At 38.1% G+C, this 17,772-nt stretch overlaps 1 protein-coding gene across 1 annotated transcript in view; it reads left to right on the top strand.

Annotated features, from left to right (window-relative positions):
- The window catches only part of TNS3 (tensin 3), a 136,214-nt gene that overhangs the window by 67,738 nt on the left and 50,704 nt on the right, over nucleotides 1-17,772 (top strand). Inside the window, exon 15 of the mRNA XM_053993578.1 lies at nucleotides 8,082-9,338. Coding sequence (XP_053849553.1) covers nucleotides 8,082-9,338 — 1,257 coding nt within the window. The remainder of the gene's footprint in view (nucleotides 1-8,081; nucleotides 9,339-17,772) is intronic.

The following is a 17,772-nucleotide window of genomic DNA, read 5'->3' as shown; positions in this document are numbered from 1 at the left end:
AAAAGAGGTCTGTAATTGAAGCAAGGAAAACAGTTGGGATTTTTTCCTCACAGAAAACCAAAATGCACTGAGATTAAAACTAAATTTGCATGTTAAGTAAGACTCATCAGTTTGCATTAGGAGTTTTTAATATACTTCTTTGTTTATTTTCATATCTTTGAGGCAAAGGTGGATGTTTCAAATTTAAAAGCAATTCTGCATCATCCCAAACGAGAAAGCCAGTTCTCTGGTTCTGGAAAAGTACTGCCAGCATAGGTTGTGTTGTGTGCTTTGTGTCTTTTATCGGAGTTCTGGCTTGTTTCATGTGCACCCATTTACTGATTTGCAAGAACAGCAACACTTGAACCAAAAAGTATGTAGTTTCTGAATTAGGTTTGAACTTAATTTTTAACTCCTACATAAACAATGAGCAGGTAGATGTATTTTGAGGATACAAGAACCACTTTTATCTTTTGTTCAACTGAGAAGCCATTAAAGTGCTGACAGTCCTTGAAATAGAACATGAACATTGTCCAGGGGCACAGCTGTCTGGTGGTGATGCACGTGTACATTTGGGATTATGTTTAGAGTAGAAGTTTGTGGGCTGCTCTGTGGTGAGATACAGCTGTTACTAAAGGAGGAACTAACAGCTCCACTTTCCCTAGTTTGAGGTGATTCATTCCAGAGACGGTAAAGTCTTCTGGGATCTGGGAGCTTGAGAGCAGCAGCTGTTAGATAAAAATAAGTGTTACTGCTACAGGACTGCCAGAAAGCTTTTCCTGCCTGAGAATTCCGGCAATACACAAATTCTTGAAGATGTGTTTGAGTGTCTAGCCTGATTGGTCAGTGCGGGAGAACAACTTTTTCTAGCAGCTGTTTATTTTGGGAAGAATGATGTCAGTGATCTAAAACCTGAAATTCACTCAGCTTTCTTTGGATATTGAAACAGAATGTGAAAAGAACCACTGTAAGGGAATACCTTGTAGACTGAATTACCTTTTCAGCCAACTTGTTTCCACTCCTCCTTTGCTGCAATAGTTCAGATTCCATTGAACATGATTGCCTCCTCCGGCTCCTCCCTTGTGTTTACATTTTCATTTGCTTTTTTTGGCTGATACAAGTCTCACGATTCTTTAGCAAAACTACTTACCTCCAGGAGCAGAAACGGTGGCTGCAGCTCAAACAGCAGGGGTAGAGACATTTCTGGCCTTTTTAAGCTCGGAGATTTGCCCTAACTTTGGTTTTCCTATGTGCAGGGTTTTGCTTAGAGAATATTAGTTTATGTAAATAAAGCAGTGATTGACTATTGCAGAAAATTGCTGGTCATGCCTAGTAAAGAGGTAAGTGGCTTTGTTGTGGTTCAAGAGCTGGAAATACAAACCACATGTATTTCTCCTTGGATTTTATAGGAGTTACACAGGAAGAGCTTGTAAGGAATGAAGGCCTGTCTTTGATAGAGAGGGAGAAAGGAAAAGAGAAGCACACATAAAATAGTTTAACTTGAAAAGAATGCAGCTCAGGACTTGTCCAGGTTTGCCTGAAGGTAAAAATATTTATTTATGAGGTTGATAAAAGATAATCCAGATCTTCTATAATGTTTCCAGCTGCAACATGAACAAGGGTACAGTTTGAAAAAAAAAAAATGTGTATTTGCAATCATCTTCTTTTTGTTCAGGTGGACTGGATCAGAACAGCTCTTGCTGAATTTGTTGTGTATGAGTTTACCTAGCTGGCTTTTATTTGTGTATGTTTTCCCAAGTGATTAATGGACAGTGAGTAGCTGTGGGGACAGGTCAAAAGGCTTAGAGACGGAAATATTTTTAATTGACAAGCCTGACTTTGGGTATTTAGATTTCAAGAAGAGAAGTGCCAGGAAAACACAGGCTTGGAAGGATGTCACTAAATTTGGTATGTGTTAGTATTTCAGGTCATAATTTTTAAATAAGTTACTCTTTGTTTATCAGGTAGAGGAGTGACAATACACACATAACCTTTGCTCTGAGATTTTCAGTTAGGAAAATCAGCTAGTGTGTGTTTAATTCAGATTCAGCATGGCAATGTTGTCGGGCTTCAGCCTGGGCAGTTCAGAGAGTTGGAACAGCTCCTGGGAAGTGTGGTCAGGTTGAAAGAAAGTAGGCCCCTTTGGTTTAGTTAATTAAATTCCAGCATTACTTAGGTCACCTCTCTTGTAATCTTGTTTTTTGACAGCTGTATTACTGTGCATTTTAAAGTGTCGCTTCCTTGGAAAAAATGGTAGCAGGGATTGAGTTGTGCATGGAGATGAGATATTGAATTTATACGGTGTCTGCGGTACCATTATTTAGCAAAGTGTAAAGAATGAAATTTTGCATTGCTGTTATGTTTTCTCATTTTCTTTTGTCAAAACTGTTCCCTGCCTATATGCATAGCTTTACTTTTACAATTAAGTAGGTTATCACCTTTTTTGGGAAACACATGGATGATGACCAGGGTAAAGCAAAATCCAAAAGTCATAGTGCAGAGGTATTCTAAAATTGTATTTAAGAAAGAGGTAGAATATGAAATAAAGGTGTTATATAATAGAAGAACGACTACAAACCCTTGTATTTTGCAGGTTTGTAGTATTTTAATAGTTCATTTGTCCTAGTTTTGTGAACAAACCAACCATATATGTATATAGCTTTTATATATTTATGGTTGTATATATTTATAGTTTTTATATATATAGTTTATAGTTTAATAAGACCAAGTGCAAGGCACTGCACCTGGGTCGAGACATCCCCCAATATCAATACAAGCTAGGTGATGAACAGATCCAGAGCAGCCCTGCTGAGAAGGACTTGGGAGTACTAGTGGTTGAGAGGCTGGACACAACCCAGCAACATGCTCTTGCAGCCCAGAAAAACACACGTCCTGGGCTGTATCAAAAGCAGTATTGGCAGCAGTGTGAAGGAGGTGATTCACCCCCTCCACACTGGCGAGATCCCACCAACAGTGCTGCATACAGCTATGGGGTCCCCAGCACAGGAAGCAAGACCAGAGGAGGCCATCAAGTTGGTTGGAAGGATGGATGGTTTTCCTTATCTCCTGTGAGGAAAGCCTGAGAGAATTGAGTTTGTTCAGTCTGGAAATGAGAAAGGAAAAAAGGGGTGACCTAACTGTAGCCTTCTAGTACCTGAAGGGAGCCCACAAGAAATATAGAGGGCAATTATTTAAAAGAGCATGTAGTGACAGGAGACGCTTTAAACTGAAAGAGGAGAGATTTAGATGAGATATAAAGAACAAATAGAGGGTGGAGAGACACTGGAACAGGTAGCACAGAAAAGTTGTGGATGCCCCATCCCTGGAAGTGCTCATGGCCAGGCTGGATGGGGCTTTGAGCAACCTGGTCTAGTGAAAGGTGTCCCTGCCCATGGCAGGGGGGTTGGAACTAGATGATGTTTAGTCATCCCTTGCAATCTAAACTGTTTTATGATATATTTTCTGATGATAGTTAAAATTAAAAACACCAAATTAATCTAAGAATGTTTTCCTTCAGCTGTGCAAATTAGAAAATAATTTTGGTATGTGCAATACACATTTTATTTTCACAGTTAGAGGCTGCAAGTTTAAATATCCAGACTCCTCAGGAACAACTGGATTTTTGTTTAGCTATGAGTTTCATTCTTTCTTACCTGTTTATAATGCAGAGTGGTATTTTTTGGTTCCTAAAAAGGCAGCTATCTATTAGAGTAAATTGTCTAGTTGCAAGTAAATTGTTTTGACCCACAATCACAGTTGTTTTCGTGTGACGTCTAATAATATTGTATTGATATTTAAATTTAGAGTCAAAAATCAGCAGGTCCCAAATTCTTCTGTTTCTCATTTCATTTCTAGACACATAATATGGCTCCTCAAGTTCTAGCATAAATATCAAAAGTAATGTCTGTCAGGCTCACCATCCTACTTGTGATCAATGAGACTTCTGTCTGGGAAGCCATTATTTCAAGAAATTGCTTTAGGGATTGTGAGAAACGACTGCTCGCTTTAAAATTTTAAAGATTTATTAAACCTTAACAACACAACAAAGGACTGAATAATGAAAAAGGGACAGCACTGGGAGAATAGCTGACTGCCAGAGGCTCATCCACAAAATGGCTGCTCCACCTTTTATACCCCTGGTGTTGTATCAGGCAACCCTGGCCCCTCCCAAAGTCTGCCAGTTAACTCTTCTTTGCTGTCCATTGGTGGAAACCTTGCAACTTCATTGGAGGTGAGATGTTCCCATTCCCAACTGCCCCATGCAAGGGACATTTGTGCATGCTTTCCCTCCACACGTCCCTGAAAACTAAGGCTGTCCGGTGGCAACAGTACAGGGGGCGGGGGCAAAGGGGACTATGAGGAGAACAGAGGGTATCCAAACAACAAACTACAATAACATAACCATACATAAACAGAACTTCTCTTAACATACACACAATATTCATCCCTTAATTTTGAGAGCCAATCATATTACCTGGCTGTAACAGGATTTTTGAAACTTGGTAGTGGACCAGACTTTCTGCACTGATGTCTTTTTTTCTAAAATGGTGTCCCAGCATCAATGTGGGGTGACCCAGACCTGGGGCTGGCTCAGGCTTTGTGCTGCTGACAGAGTTTGCAAAATTTACTCCAAAACAGTTTCTGATTGTGAAATTCAGCTTTTTGACTTGTTATTTTTGTGAGCCCAGAAAAACCTACCTGAAACAACCTCTGAGGAAGTCAAGCCTCTGCCTTGAGCAAAAGCCACCAGGGAAAAGAGAACCTGGCTTGGGTGCTCTAACTTTGTAAAGAAACCCTGGCAACCTCCTGCCCTGTTTCCAGCCACAGAACTGGGTCTTAAGGAAACAAGAACAATCTTGGACACAGATAGATATGGAATACAATAAAATTTTGGTTACCCTGGAGAGATAGCTTTTAAGTAATTTTAAAAGCTATTTATTTATTAAAGTTATTTATTTATTAAAGTTATTTATTTATTTATTAAAGTTGTTTATTTTTAAAAGCTTTAAAACTTACTTAAAAGCTATCTGAGATTCCTGAAGTAGTTTAAGGCTAAGGCTAAGTTAAGGCTACTAACACACAAATGCAGTACTTAATTTTCTGTTTGTGGGTTTTGCTTTTTTGTTGTTGTTTTTGTTTAGGGGTTTTTGTTTGTTTGTTTGTTTTGCTTTTTACTCCTAAGTGAAATTTTAAGTAAGCTATACTTGTGTATCTTCTTCAGAGTGGAAGCTGTACAATTCACAGCTGGAAGACCGCTAAATATTTGGGGTTGCCTAGCATTCCTAGCAAGATACAGAATAAATTTGATAATTTTGTATTAGTGGAAGAAGGACAGGATTATCTCTGAAACTTAAAGAGTGCATATGTGTAAGACCCTTGGGTCAGTAGTCCACTGTCAGTGTGTTTGTCTTTTTGTCTGTACTTCTGCCACTATGCTTGTATGGTACTATATTATGGTACTAGAAGGGCTAATAGAGGGTTCCATTGCTTCCATGGCTGTACTTGAGAATTTGAGAGTTTTTTTGTACTTACCATTTCTGCAAGGAGAACCAAATCTGCATGCTAGAATGTTTGATCTTGTGTGAAGTACTGTATTTGGTTTGGCTGAGCTGAAGTTAATTGTCCTTAGGAAACTCTCACAAGTGCTGTGCTTTGCATTGGTAGCCAGAAAGGTGTTGACAACGCACCAGTGCTTTGTCTGCTTCTGAGCAACACTGGCACACTATCAGCGCTGTCTCTTTAACAGTTCTCTCATGTCCTCCTCCCATCAAGTGGGCTGGGAGTGGGGAATAACCGGGAAGGAGACACATCTAGGCAAAAATAGCTGACCCAAATTAACCAAAGAGGTATTCCATACCATATGATGTCAGCTCAGATATAAAAGCTATGGCAAGGAAGAGGAATGGGGGCATTTGTTATTTTACAATGTTTGCCTTCTGGAGCAACTGCTCTGTGTGGAAGTCCTGCTTTCTGGGAAGTGGCTGAACATTACTCTCTGCTGGAAGGTAGAGATCACTTCCCCACCCCCACCCCCACCCCCCGCCCTTTGCTTAAGTGCACAAACTTTCTTTTTTTTTCTTGCTTTAATAAACTGCCTTTTCTCAACCTTTTCCATCTTATTTTTCTCTCTCGTGTCCTTCTGGGAAGGGAAGTCGATAGAGTGGCTTGGTGGGCACCTGGCATGAGAGCCAAGGTCAACCCACTACAGTATTTAGGCTGACTAGCATTTTTAAAGCACAGAGCCTAGTTTTCAGTAACAGAACAGTCAGACAAGACTTTGTAATAGTTCAAGTGTACTGTTCCGGATTGACTTCACTGCATTCCAGTTCATACCTGTAACTTTTTCAAGTCTGTGTTTTGTCAGGATATACAACTATTCCAAACAAAGCAGGGTTTTTTTTTATTGTTTTATGTTTTTTAAACTCAAAACCAAGCATACAGTAAAAAACCCCACCTAATAGTTACTCTTAGTTCCAGTTTCTTGTTGTTGTTGTTGTTGTTGTTTGTTTGTTTTTAAAATCTTGTACTTTATTGTGGTAACTGTATCAAAATACTTCATATGAAACACCAAGTATGCTTCATAGTCCTAGAAGGTCATGAGAACTTATGAGAAATCACAGCATGCAAGAGCCTGAGAAACTGTCTGTTGGCTGAACTTTTTGATACATCTTCTTTCAAAAATACTGTTTTTAAGTATCTGTATACAGACATTCAGCCTCAGGCATTAGCAGCCCTTTTCAACATGGAATTTACACATCAAACTTAATCCACAGAGAAATTTTACAGCAAGGGGAGTTGCTTTCCTTTTTGCTCAGTTTGATATTTTTTTCTGAAAAGGAGTATTTTGGTGTTTTGCATGTGCTGTTTTTAAAATCAACATCAAACAAGTAATAGTTCCTAGTCCCTAGAAAGTAAATGACTGTCCTTTAGTTTAGCTGAAATCTATTAAAACTGTTGTATAACCTTTAGTATGTAAGTATTTTAACTGATGGAACCTTGTCAGTGTGTCCCCAAAACTTTTTCCAACCAGACCACTTTTCTTGCCATTATAAAGGCCAATGAATTAATTACCATTGTGAGTACAATTTCTGCATAATGCTTTTTCTAAATGGGTATTGCCTAGAAAAGTTTATTAGTTTGGAAATTCATGATCATGATGCCATTTTACATATATTTTGAAAATGTGTGGTACAGTTGATGTTGAAATGCAGTGGGCTCTCCATAGGGCTTTTGATTCTGGAACTACAACAGACATAATTGATGGTTACCTTTGAGAAAAGTCTGCCTGTTCCTAAATTGTAATGGTTTAATTTTCTTCATCTCAAACCATTCTCAGACTATAAGTAGGAAAAGTTTTTCAGAAATATCTGCTTAATATAAATATTCTGATAAATGAACATTAAGTCCTTTGAAAGTGGAACTACTTACTTTACTTTCTTGGCATTACAGACACAAGACATATTTATTCCTAAAACTTTCCTTGAAAAATAGAATTGTGCTCATTTTCAGCACTGGATAAAAATTCAGTAGCGATACTTTAACCTCATATTGGTCTAACCTGTGTGATATGTTAGGTGTGATGTGTTAGAAGGGAGTAAGACAAATATAGTTACTTCTGTGGAGGCTTCCACTGAAGTTCATTAGTCCTTCTTTGAAACAAAAACATGACATGCATACCAGGTCCCCCCTATATGTCATAATCATGTCAGAAATGTCATACTCTTAACATTTACTTGTGCCTTCCTTTGTGAAGAGGCTTTATGTATATTCCAAGGACTGCAGCTCTGATTAAAAGCTTATCTTTTCCTTGCAACACCAAGAAAAGGAGAAAAGTATTCTTTGTAGTATAGTCAGACCATCAAGTAAAAATGGACAAAGTAATAATTACATAATATATATATATTAAAGGCAAGTATTGCTGGTGGGTTTCTACCATTCTTGCTCTGTTGGTCATTGGTATTTGCTGTAGTTGTAGAGTTGATTTAGTTTTGCAGAAACAATACCATTAGTGTTAACAATACTTGTGGCATGACACTAGTCAAAGCCCTTATATGATGCCTTGTCCTTATCTCTCCTTTTCCTTTTCACTCATATCTCCACAGTGTTCCATATCCAAGGTCCCATTGATGGCAGTCTGTATGCAAAAGTGAGAAAGAAGAGCTCTTCAGACAACATCTCTGGTGTTGCTCGGGGTATTCATGTTACAGGCAGTCCTGATCACAGTGATCACACCCTCTCTGTCAGTAGTGATTCTGGACACTCCACAGCTTCCATCAGAACAGACAAAACTGAGGAATGCCTTGTCCCAGGAGTTAAACGGAGTCTGAGCCCACAAGAGAAGGCAGAACTAGACCAGCTACTTAGTGGCTTTGGACTAGAGGATTCTGTCAGCACCACCAAGGATATGACTGATGCTCAAAGCAAGTACAGTGCTACTCACCACATAGTGCCAGCTCACATTCTCATGAATGAAGTCACCAAAATGAAGGACAGGGAGACTGATATTCTGGATGATGAAATGCCTAATCATGACCTTCACAGTGTAGACAGCACTGGGACGTTGTCTTCCTCAGAAGGGCAGCACTCCACCCACCTAGGGAACTTCAGTTGCCACAAGAGCAGTCAAAACTCACTTCTTTCAGACGGCTTTGGAAGTAATGCTGGGGAAGAGCATCACAATGCTTTTGCTGCAGACCTGGGAATTGGTGTGGATTCCCTCTTTGAGAGATTATTTGAAAGCACTGAGCCAAAGTCAACTGAGCAATCGCAACAAAATCCTTCTGTCTCACCCCATCTACAAGCCTATGGCCCAAGTAACTACTCTACTCAGACCTGGGTATGCCAGCAGCAGATGGTCACTGCTCACCAATATGGTTTTGCCCCAGAGAATGAAATTATGGTTGGCATTCATAACACTGTGGAGAATTTGGGCAGTGTACAGAGCCAGTCCCAAGTTGCAGATGCTCCAACATGCGGCTCTAGCAGCAGAGATGCTGTGCAGAGAGGGCTAGGAAGCATGCTGGGTGCTGCAGAAGCTGAAGAACATGCAAGTGCTGACAATTTTAAGTCAAGGCTAATGCCTGAGAGGAACACAAATGGCCTGGATCTAGGACAAAATGCTGGAGACGTACCACCTTCTCCAACTTTGGATATTGATCAGTCCATTGAACAGTTGAACAGGCTGATCTTGGAGTTAGACCCTACATTTGAATCTATCCCAACCCGCATTAACACTCTCACCAGTGACAGAAATCAAGTAAATGGCTTCAGCAGCCTTGATGCACACATGGAAGAGCTTAACAGTAGGTCTGGCTTCCGTGACAAATTAGAGATCAGAAACAGGAATGCCTCTGGACATGGTAAGCTGTTATACTTTCTGAAAATCATTCTTTTTCTAGCACCTGTGTGTTCATTATATGGTACAGCAGGACCCTCAGGTCATTGCTTAAAACTTTTGACAATGATTATCAAGGGGTTATTTCTGATGCCCTCTTTACATAATCATCCAAGATATGGAATCAAATGATGTAAGGTAAGTGAGTTTTGCAGGTTCTTGCCTTTTTGCTTGAAAAAATTACTTTTCAGGAAGTTCTTATCTGTTATAGATCATCTCTTGGGATTATTTTGCTGCTGTGAATTTAAGTTATAAGGAAGCAGAATTTGTACATTGAGACACTTTTAGAAGGCATTGGTGGTGTAGGTTTTTCATTATTACAGTTTCGATTTAAATTAGGAGAAAAAGTTCCAACCACTTTATCTTCAAATACAGAGTAATGATGCTGGCATTAAATTTCTATGCAATATTTTCACAAATAAAGTAATATTTGCCAGTAAAGTATTTTAAGACATGCTCTTTTGGAAAGTTTTTGTTTAAAAATGTGCAAGTCAAAGTGCTTGTTTGTTATCTCTGACTCTGAAATTATTACAGCTGATGGAATTAAATGCACAACACTTGCTAACTGTATTGCCTAAGTAATGCTACTAGAACTAGCAGCTTTGCAAAAGGATGAGTAGTCTGCCTCTGGCTAAGTCCACTAAACCTATTATTAATAGTCAACCTAAAGTTTGTGACAAATAAGCTCTTGCCTGTCCTACTGTCATGTTTGGAAATTTTATGTGGTCTAATTTCTCTGGCAAAACATATACCCTTGCCTCCCTTTCTCCCCTTCCATCTTCCTCTTCCTCCTCTTTTTGTCTCCAGTCATGGTGCAATGAAAGACTTGCTTGTGTCCCTAGGATTTGATTGAGTGTTAAGCCAGCATGACAGAAGATCTGCCTATGCCCTCAGTGGACACAAATGACTTGCTACAGCTCAAACCCCATAGGACACCATGAATGTGCCTAACTAGCATGTGGTGTCTGTTCATGGGCCTATGTGATCAAGGATGGTGATTCTTGTAGGGAAGGTGAAATCACAGTTCTGTGTTTAGAAGGGTAACTGAGGACTGAAGAAGTCCAAAAATCCATGACTAATGAATGTGAGATGCTTCACTGCTTATTTTTAATACACAATATGTATTTAGTGGCATTAGTTTGTAATTCTCTTGAATCTTTCCAAATTATTAGCTGATGGTCAAATTGAGATTTTTCCAGCAGGAGAACACTCTTCTCTTTATGTACAGTAAATCTAGTGAAGGGGATAAAGAGATCATTTAGAATAAGCCACCTTTTACAGTTCAGTGTTTGAATATATGAAGCTTAAAAGAGATACTTGAAATTTTCTCAGAGTTTCTGGTCATCTCAAAGGAATTAGAAGTCCCTGTAATTTCCCTTCCATTTTTAATGCCAGGTAAATAAAGACCAGTGAAAATAATTGTACTTGGGGAATGATCTGGAAGAGGATGTATTTTAAAAAACTAAATTATGGAATTTCCATATTTAAGGGAATCAAATATAAATGTATAGATGGCATTTAAAATCCTGGATATCTGAGGGGAAGTATCAGGGCACAGTGTAAGAGGAAAGACTTTAGTAGTCAGGAACATAAGAATAACCTTTAATTAAACAAAATTAGAAAAATAATTTGTATAGCTTTAGAACAATAATATGTTTTTAAGTTTGTCTTTATGTCAAGTGCTAAAATGTTCTATTTCTGACTTCTGCAAGTAACATTCAATTTATACTAGCAAGAACCTGATTTTAAAACTACTCAGGGCTCTAGAGGTAAAACAACACATATATGTGGCATGCTGCCACCTCTGCTTGAGACTAGGAGGTCACCAGCACGTACTGATTTTCTAAGTGCTGTAGAATTTATTGATTTATATATCTGGACTTACCCCACTCAAATATACAGAATCATATATTTATTCATGCATGGTGTGCACAAACCAGCATGGGGATAAAACAATTTACCTGAATGAATATTAAGAATGAGGAACGCTCATTCTTAATATTCATTCAGGTAAATTTAATGAATGTTTTTCCCTATATGCACCACTGTTTTGAATCACTGGATTGAGAACTGGCTGCATATCAGGTCTCAGAGGATTGTGGTCAGTGGCACAGTCTACAGATGCCTGTAGTTCAGGTATCTAAATCCAGTCTTGTTTAACTTATTAATCAGTTGGATGAAGGGGTAGAGTGCCTCCTCAGCAAGTTTGCTGATGCATAGAGCTGGGTGTCTAACTTGAGGGTTGGATTACAGGAGGATGGTGGAATTATCTGGTTTCCTGCACGAGTGTGCAGAAAATACATGCCTTAAAGGTGTGTGCATGTTTCCAGTGCCCTGCAAAGCTGGAAGAATGTGCCTAAGAATGAAATGTGTGTGTGTCAGCTGGGATGTACATTATGGTACGTTCTTGCCTCTGTTTGCTCATATGATTCTGCACTGACTGACAGATAGGCTACAACCTATCCTTTCATGCTTCTTCCTAGATGTTTTTATACACATGTATCCTTAGCATAGGTCAACCTGGCACAAACCACTGACTGCCCATGCAGCAGAGTTCTGGGTTCTGTCTGAAATGATTTCTTGTGTTAAGTGCTTAGCATTTTTGGATCATTGAATTTCTTTTTGCCAGGATGTATCTTTATGAACCATGCAGAGCAATGGTTGATGACCTTTTCTCTCCTTCAGTGTCATGCTTATCAGAGGTGAATCACTGCACTGTTTATTAAGATTTTTCCAATTTTTATCTTTTACTTGAGCTGAGTTACACACAGATGGAGTTTCTGACAGTGAATGAAGCTGCCATTTACTAATGACACAGTACTACAGGAGTGCTTAATTTTAAATGACAGGAAGTTCATAGCATGAAAAAATTTTGATGTGTGTATAAGCTTTTCTTTCAGCCATTTTCTTTCAGCCATTTTCTTTCAGCCATTTACTTCACTCTCTGTATATTCTTTTATGCCTAATAATTAACATATGACCTCAGTCTACTGCTAAAGATATTAGTAAGACTTATTTTCTCAAATCAGCCATCTTTTTACCACAAGGCTTATGCTTGTTCAGTAAAAAAGGAATGCTAAATCAATGTTCTGCTTCAACCTACAAAATTGTAAAAGCAAGAATTTAGTAAATGTAGAGAACAGAAAGGTTTTTACCCATTTTCATTATAACTGACCATCATTGTCACCCATGTCTCATCTGTGTACCCCACCTTTTCACGGTTAAAATGTTACAATTTGCATCTTTAGAAAAGTACTAGATGCAGGTGAAGAATTATGTGATCAAGTGAAGGCAGAACACAGAAACACATGCATTCAGTATTTGGGGCAGCCTTTTTCAATGACTGTGACCAAGATATGCATTTCTATCTGAATTTGCCAGCATGACAAAGAGAGGTTCTGTGTCGGAACCCAAGGTGTCCCTCAGACACTCTTGGATGTTCTGGGCCCAGGGCTGAAGCCTCTGAGACCCTGGCAGGCGGCCAGGGACCCCTGTGGTCTTGAGCTTGACCCATGGAACAATTTACCAACCTTGCAGGAAGAACAAGAAATCACAAAAGTTTAGATATTATAATAGAAGTAGTCACAAGGTGAAAGGTAGGATTTTTGAGTGCTGTACAGGGGGGTTTTAGGCCTTGTACAGGGGGGTCTGAGGTTTGTACATGGGGGTCAGAGGTTTTAAGATGGAGGGATTTGGGCGTGCCCTGTCCTCCTTCTTTCTTCTTCCTATTCTCCATGTTCTTGGTGATGTTGGCACTCACAGATTGGTTTAGAGTAGAAAGTCACTGTTCAACATAGGTAGTAGGCATTGGGAAAAAACTATAAACACCTAATACGTAATGTGTGATATAAAAGATGGCACCCTCCCTTCGGGGAGGAGAGAGGGGGACAGCCAGAGACGGGGACAGCCAGAGACGGGGACAGACAGAGTCAGGGACAATGTCAGGGAGTCTGTGTGCCTTGAGATAATATGCAATAAACTGCCTTGAGACCGGACGACTGAAGACTACTGAGTCTTTCTTTGAAGGCACGGGTTGGAGGAGAGACTTTACCACCATCCGGAGTCACCCAAATCCGGGGAAGACTCCGGCAGTTCTGTATTTGCCATAAGGTTGAAATTATATTGTTCCTCTCAGGTAATTCTAATTCTTCTTCACGCATGAGTTATGGTGTTTGAAATTACCATCTCAAAATTTCCCTAGGTTACCTACTGTAGGAACTACAGAGATACACAATTCATACAGCCTTATATTTCACTTGGAGTTTATCAGCTCAACACAGAATTGAACATTAAACAAAGCCTCCGTCTCTCAAATTAATAATGTGAAATGAATAAAACTGAGGTGGCTTAGGATCTGATTACATGTCTGGAATACCTTCACAGATCTTTCCTCTATAAAAAATAAACCTTTGGAGATGGCCCAAGATAACAGTATTGTAAATCATACTACAGTGTCTCTGCAGACAAAGGAGAGAGAAAGAAATCCTTTTTGCATACCTTATTAAATAATATTTTTTAAAAGCATTGATGTTCCCATTTACTGTGCTATTCTGTGGGTAAGCATAGTCCCTCTGAAATAAGTTGTAAAGTGAGAGAAAAACAAAGCTTGTCCAACTTCTTACCTGCCTTATTTGTATGTAAAATACATTACAAAACTTGTCATTTCTGTTGTACAGGAAGATTTTGGTGCCTGACTTGGGAGTTAATTTTACAGTAGTTAACACTAAATTTGAGTTTTTAGGTAAATCAAAGGTAAAAATTGAAGTTTTAAGTTATAACTGAACAAGATTCAGTTTTTAAACTAAATTAAATAACTTCTTAAGCTACAGTTAAAATTGAATTTTAGTTACATTTAGCAGCACAATAATTTTTAATTTATGCCATATACTTACACCACAAAATTTTAAAGTCTTGTAATTTTCAGCATGTGGGCCTGAGTCTACCATTATGAATTCTCTTTATGGGTTTGGAGATACCAGTTTGGATTTTGCACTGGGCTTGCTCCCCATTCTTAGCATAATGTAAATGGGCTCTGAAACTAAAGTGATAGATCTGCAGAGCTGCTGTGTCCTATGCTTGATGGTCTGCTTAAATTTGGGATAGAGTTTAGACCTTTTCATTTGCTTGTTAGACTAATTGGTTATAAGGAGTTTACACTCCTAATCTACTAGCTGTTAGAAATTGGGGTTAAAAATACTAGTTTGCTTGTTAATAATTGCTAATTATTGGGTATTTTTTCAAGAATAAAGGGATTTTTCTGACTTAAGCAGCACTTTGTGTTACATTTTAGAATGGTTAAGGCATTGAATGTATCACAGGCACAGCATAGTTGGCTTGTTTTCTAATTAATGCTTTTGAAACAGTGTTCCTAAAGATCTGGGAACCTGAAAGTTTGAGCATATCAAGATCCTTGTTTAGTATTTGCATCACAAATCCACCAAGGTGATGGGTTCAATCCTCATACTTCATTTAAGATTTGGACTCAGTGATCCTGCTGGGTCACTCAGAATATTCAGAGATTTTGTTTTTCAACTGGCTATATATGTGATTATCCTTTTTCCACCACAGCAATATTTAGTTCAAGTTTTGTCTTGCTGTCTTTGAAGATACTTTTTCTTTCAGTATGTAATAATGATTGTAAAGCTGAATCTAAATTTTTAAAGTAGATTTGCTATGGTTTAAGCATAAAGCTGTTTTGAAAGTTTGATCATTGCATACCTTCTTTAAAAATCTTAAACTTGTGTAGAAGATAAATGTAGAACTTATGTAGAAGATAAATGGTGGCAAAGGAGGAGATCACTTTCAGTTTGGATGGCATTGTTGGTAACATTTTTAGTATGTGGGATAGTCCCTGAAGGCTCCTCTGTTAGAAGTTAACTTACAGACTTATTTTTCCTCGTTGCGTTCTTAAGCCTCATGTTGGATTGTATCCCCTTGTTTCACAGTAATTGATAGGTCTTTTTAAACTGCAGTGTAGGCATGGACTTCTGGAATTTCTGCAATGCTAACAGAGTTCTCCCCAGAGTGTTATTTCAGCCTTCATTACTTCTGCTGAGGTCTGTGAAAGGGACATTGGAAAATCAGTTTTGTGGAAATTTTCACCGTTCCTTTCACAACAGAGCCCTGCATTTTATTGCTCTGTGGGTAGAACTGGTAGAGCTTCTTATATCATGCTAGCTTTCCACGCCAGTTGGAGCTGTGGTAAGAAGCTCACTTGAATGCAAGCACTTTATCTTTTCCTCTCTGTGTGTACCATGCTTGTACACAGGCAATGAATTCCAGCTTGTCTGTCTGCAAAGTCTGTTAAGTTGTATTGATTGGTTGATTAAGCATACATCCTAGTAAGTTTTCCTTTTGTTTCTTAAAAAATATATCATTTTCTTAAACCACTTAAAACTTTGTCAGATATTCTTGAATGTATAGATGTTACCTGTTTCTTCTTGTGAAAGGGTTAGAATTGAAATTAATTGCAGGGGGTCTATGTACAAATCATGAACGGGATGGGACTGCTGAGGAACATGTCTTGAGCTGTTTATTTTCTAGCATCACTCTCATTACCATGGTTATGATAATGGAAAGATGCCAGCATCTCACATCCCCAGCAGCAGACAAAGAACTTAATGTTACAACTTACTTTAAAAGCTTTTTGACCAATCACACAAAGCAAAAGCATATTGACAGTAGTTCTATCCAACCACTATAAGCACATGTTCCTTTGGTTAAAACAATGCTTGCTTATTTTGAATACAATACCTGCTTGGAAGCCTTAAGATACAATGCACAGAGCTCCATTATTAAGCTTAGAACTTCCTAACATCTTGCTAGATATACTTTTCTGTAGCTTAGGGAGTTATTCTAGACACGCATTAATACACTGACCATTGTTCAATTTGTCCTTATTTTTCTACTTCTTGTATAATTTTGCTGCTGACAAATCTTACGGCTACTTCTTAGCTCTAATTGCAGTTCTGCTGTCTCCAAGGCCTGCCTTTTGCAGCTTTCCCCAAACCCTCTGATTTTAAGGATTCCCATATAGATGTTACCTGTTTCCTCTTGTGAAAGGATTAGAATTGAAATGAATTGCAGATTCCAAAAATCTTGCTAGACAATAAAAGAAGTTAAGTAAGTGAGAAGCTGCCTGTGAAATAATATAGTTAACACTGCTTAAGCTATATCTAGAGAAAATTATCTTAACTGTTGCTCAAGTATTGATGATTGAAATTCAAGTGGCTAAAATCAGTTTTACAAATTCAGACATTTTTATTTCAATGCTATCACAAGGAATTACATTTGTAACCAGTTGGATAATTTGCTAATAAATGGGATACAGCACTGTTATTGATAAGCCACTGGAGACAAGATTTTAAGCTTAGCGTTGTTTTCTTTCTAACAGTTACAAATACCTCTCAATAGTAGTTGAGGAAAGCTAAGCAGTTAAAGAAACCAAACAATGATTAACCTTTAACCACTGGCCATGCTTCTGTTAGCTGTAGCTTTTGCATGGTGATAACCATCTGATGAGGTAAGTACCTGATGTTGTTCTGATGCCAGTTTGTTGGAATGTTATTATTTGTTCATTGGGGAAAATAAAATTGCTTTTGTAGGGAAAAATTACTTTTCACATTGGGAAAGAGAGAAAGGACAGTATATTAAATGCTTTCAAAGAAATAAATATGTGCTCCTGGGATATTTATGAAGCTCTGCCAAAACTTTAAGCTAAATCATAAGAATAAAAATGAATTTTGTAACTTCTAGGAAGTCTTGGCAACTGACACCTTACACTGTAAAAGGTTCCTTTCAAATTAGTAAGTCTAAAATATTAAAATATTTAATTATTAAAACATTAAAATATAAGTCTAAAATATTATGAAGTACAGTTTTGAAATGAATGAAATAAGTAGAAGTAATTTTTTGCTCACTCCTTCACTTAATTTTCTTAGATTTATTTGCTTTAAGCTTTACTGAAATATATCAGCTCAACTTCTGCTCTCTGTTGTCCAGCATCTGATGGTAATTTGGTATGTAAAGCACTTTCAGTCTATTTAAGGAAAATGTCTATTTTCCCAGAGAGACCTGTTTGTAGCTTTCTGGGGACTGCATTAACTTTGTAGAAATTACAAGCTTCGTGAGTGTATCAATATTATTGATGATGAAATCCTCTCATTAGTATGACAAGCAAAACTTGTGTTAAATTTCAAAGGTCTTTTTTGACCCATCCAAACATAGATAGTCTTTATCATAAAGTAGTCTACAAGGCCATATTAACTAAGAGAAATAATCTGAAATAAATTGTGTATGGCTTTGTAACTTCGTTGCAGATGCAGTGAAACTCTTATGTGCTCTTCCTGGCTTCTGCTGCCTCCTGTGGAGAAGTGGTGGTACTGGGAGTGTCTGATCTC

Source organism: Vidua macroura, chromosome 1, assembly GCF_024509145.1.
Source record: "Vidua macroura isolate BioBank_ID:100142 chromosome 1, ASM2450914v1, whole genome shotgun sequence".
Classification (NCBI taxonomy): Eukaryota; Metazoa; Chordata; class Aves; order Passeriformes; family Viduidae; genus Vidua; species Vidua macroura.
This window is presented reverse-complemented; position numbering and strand designations above follow the sequence as displayed.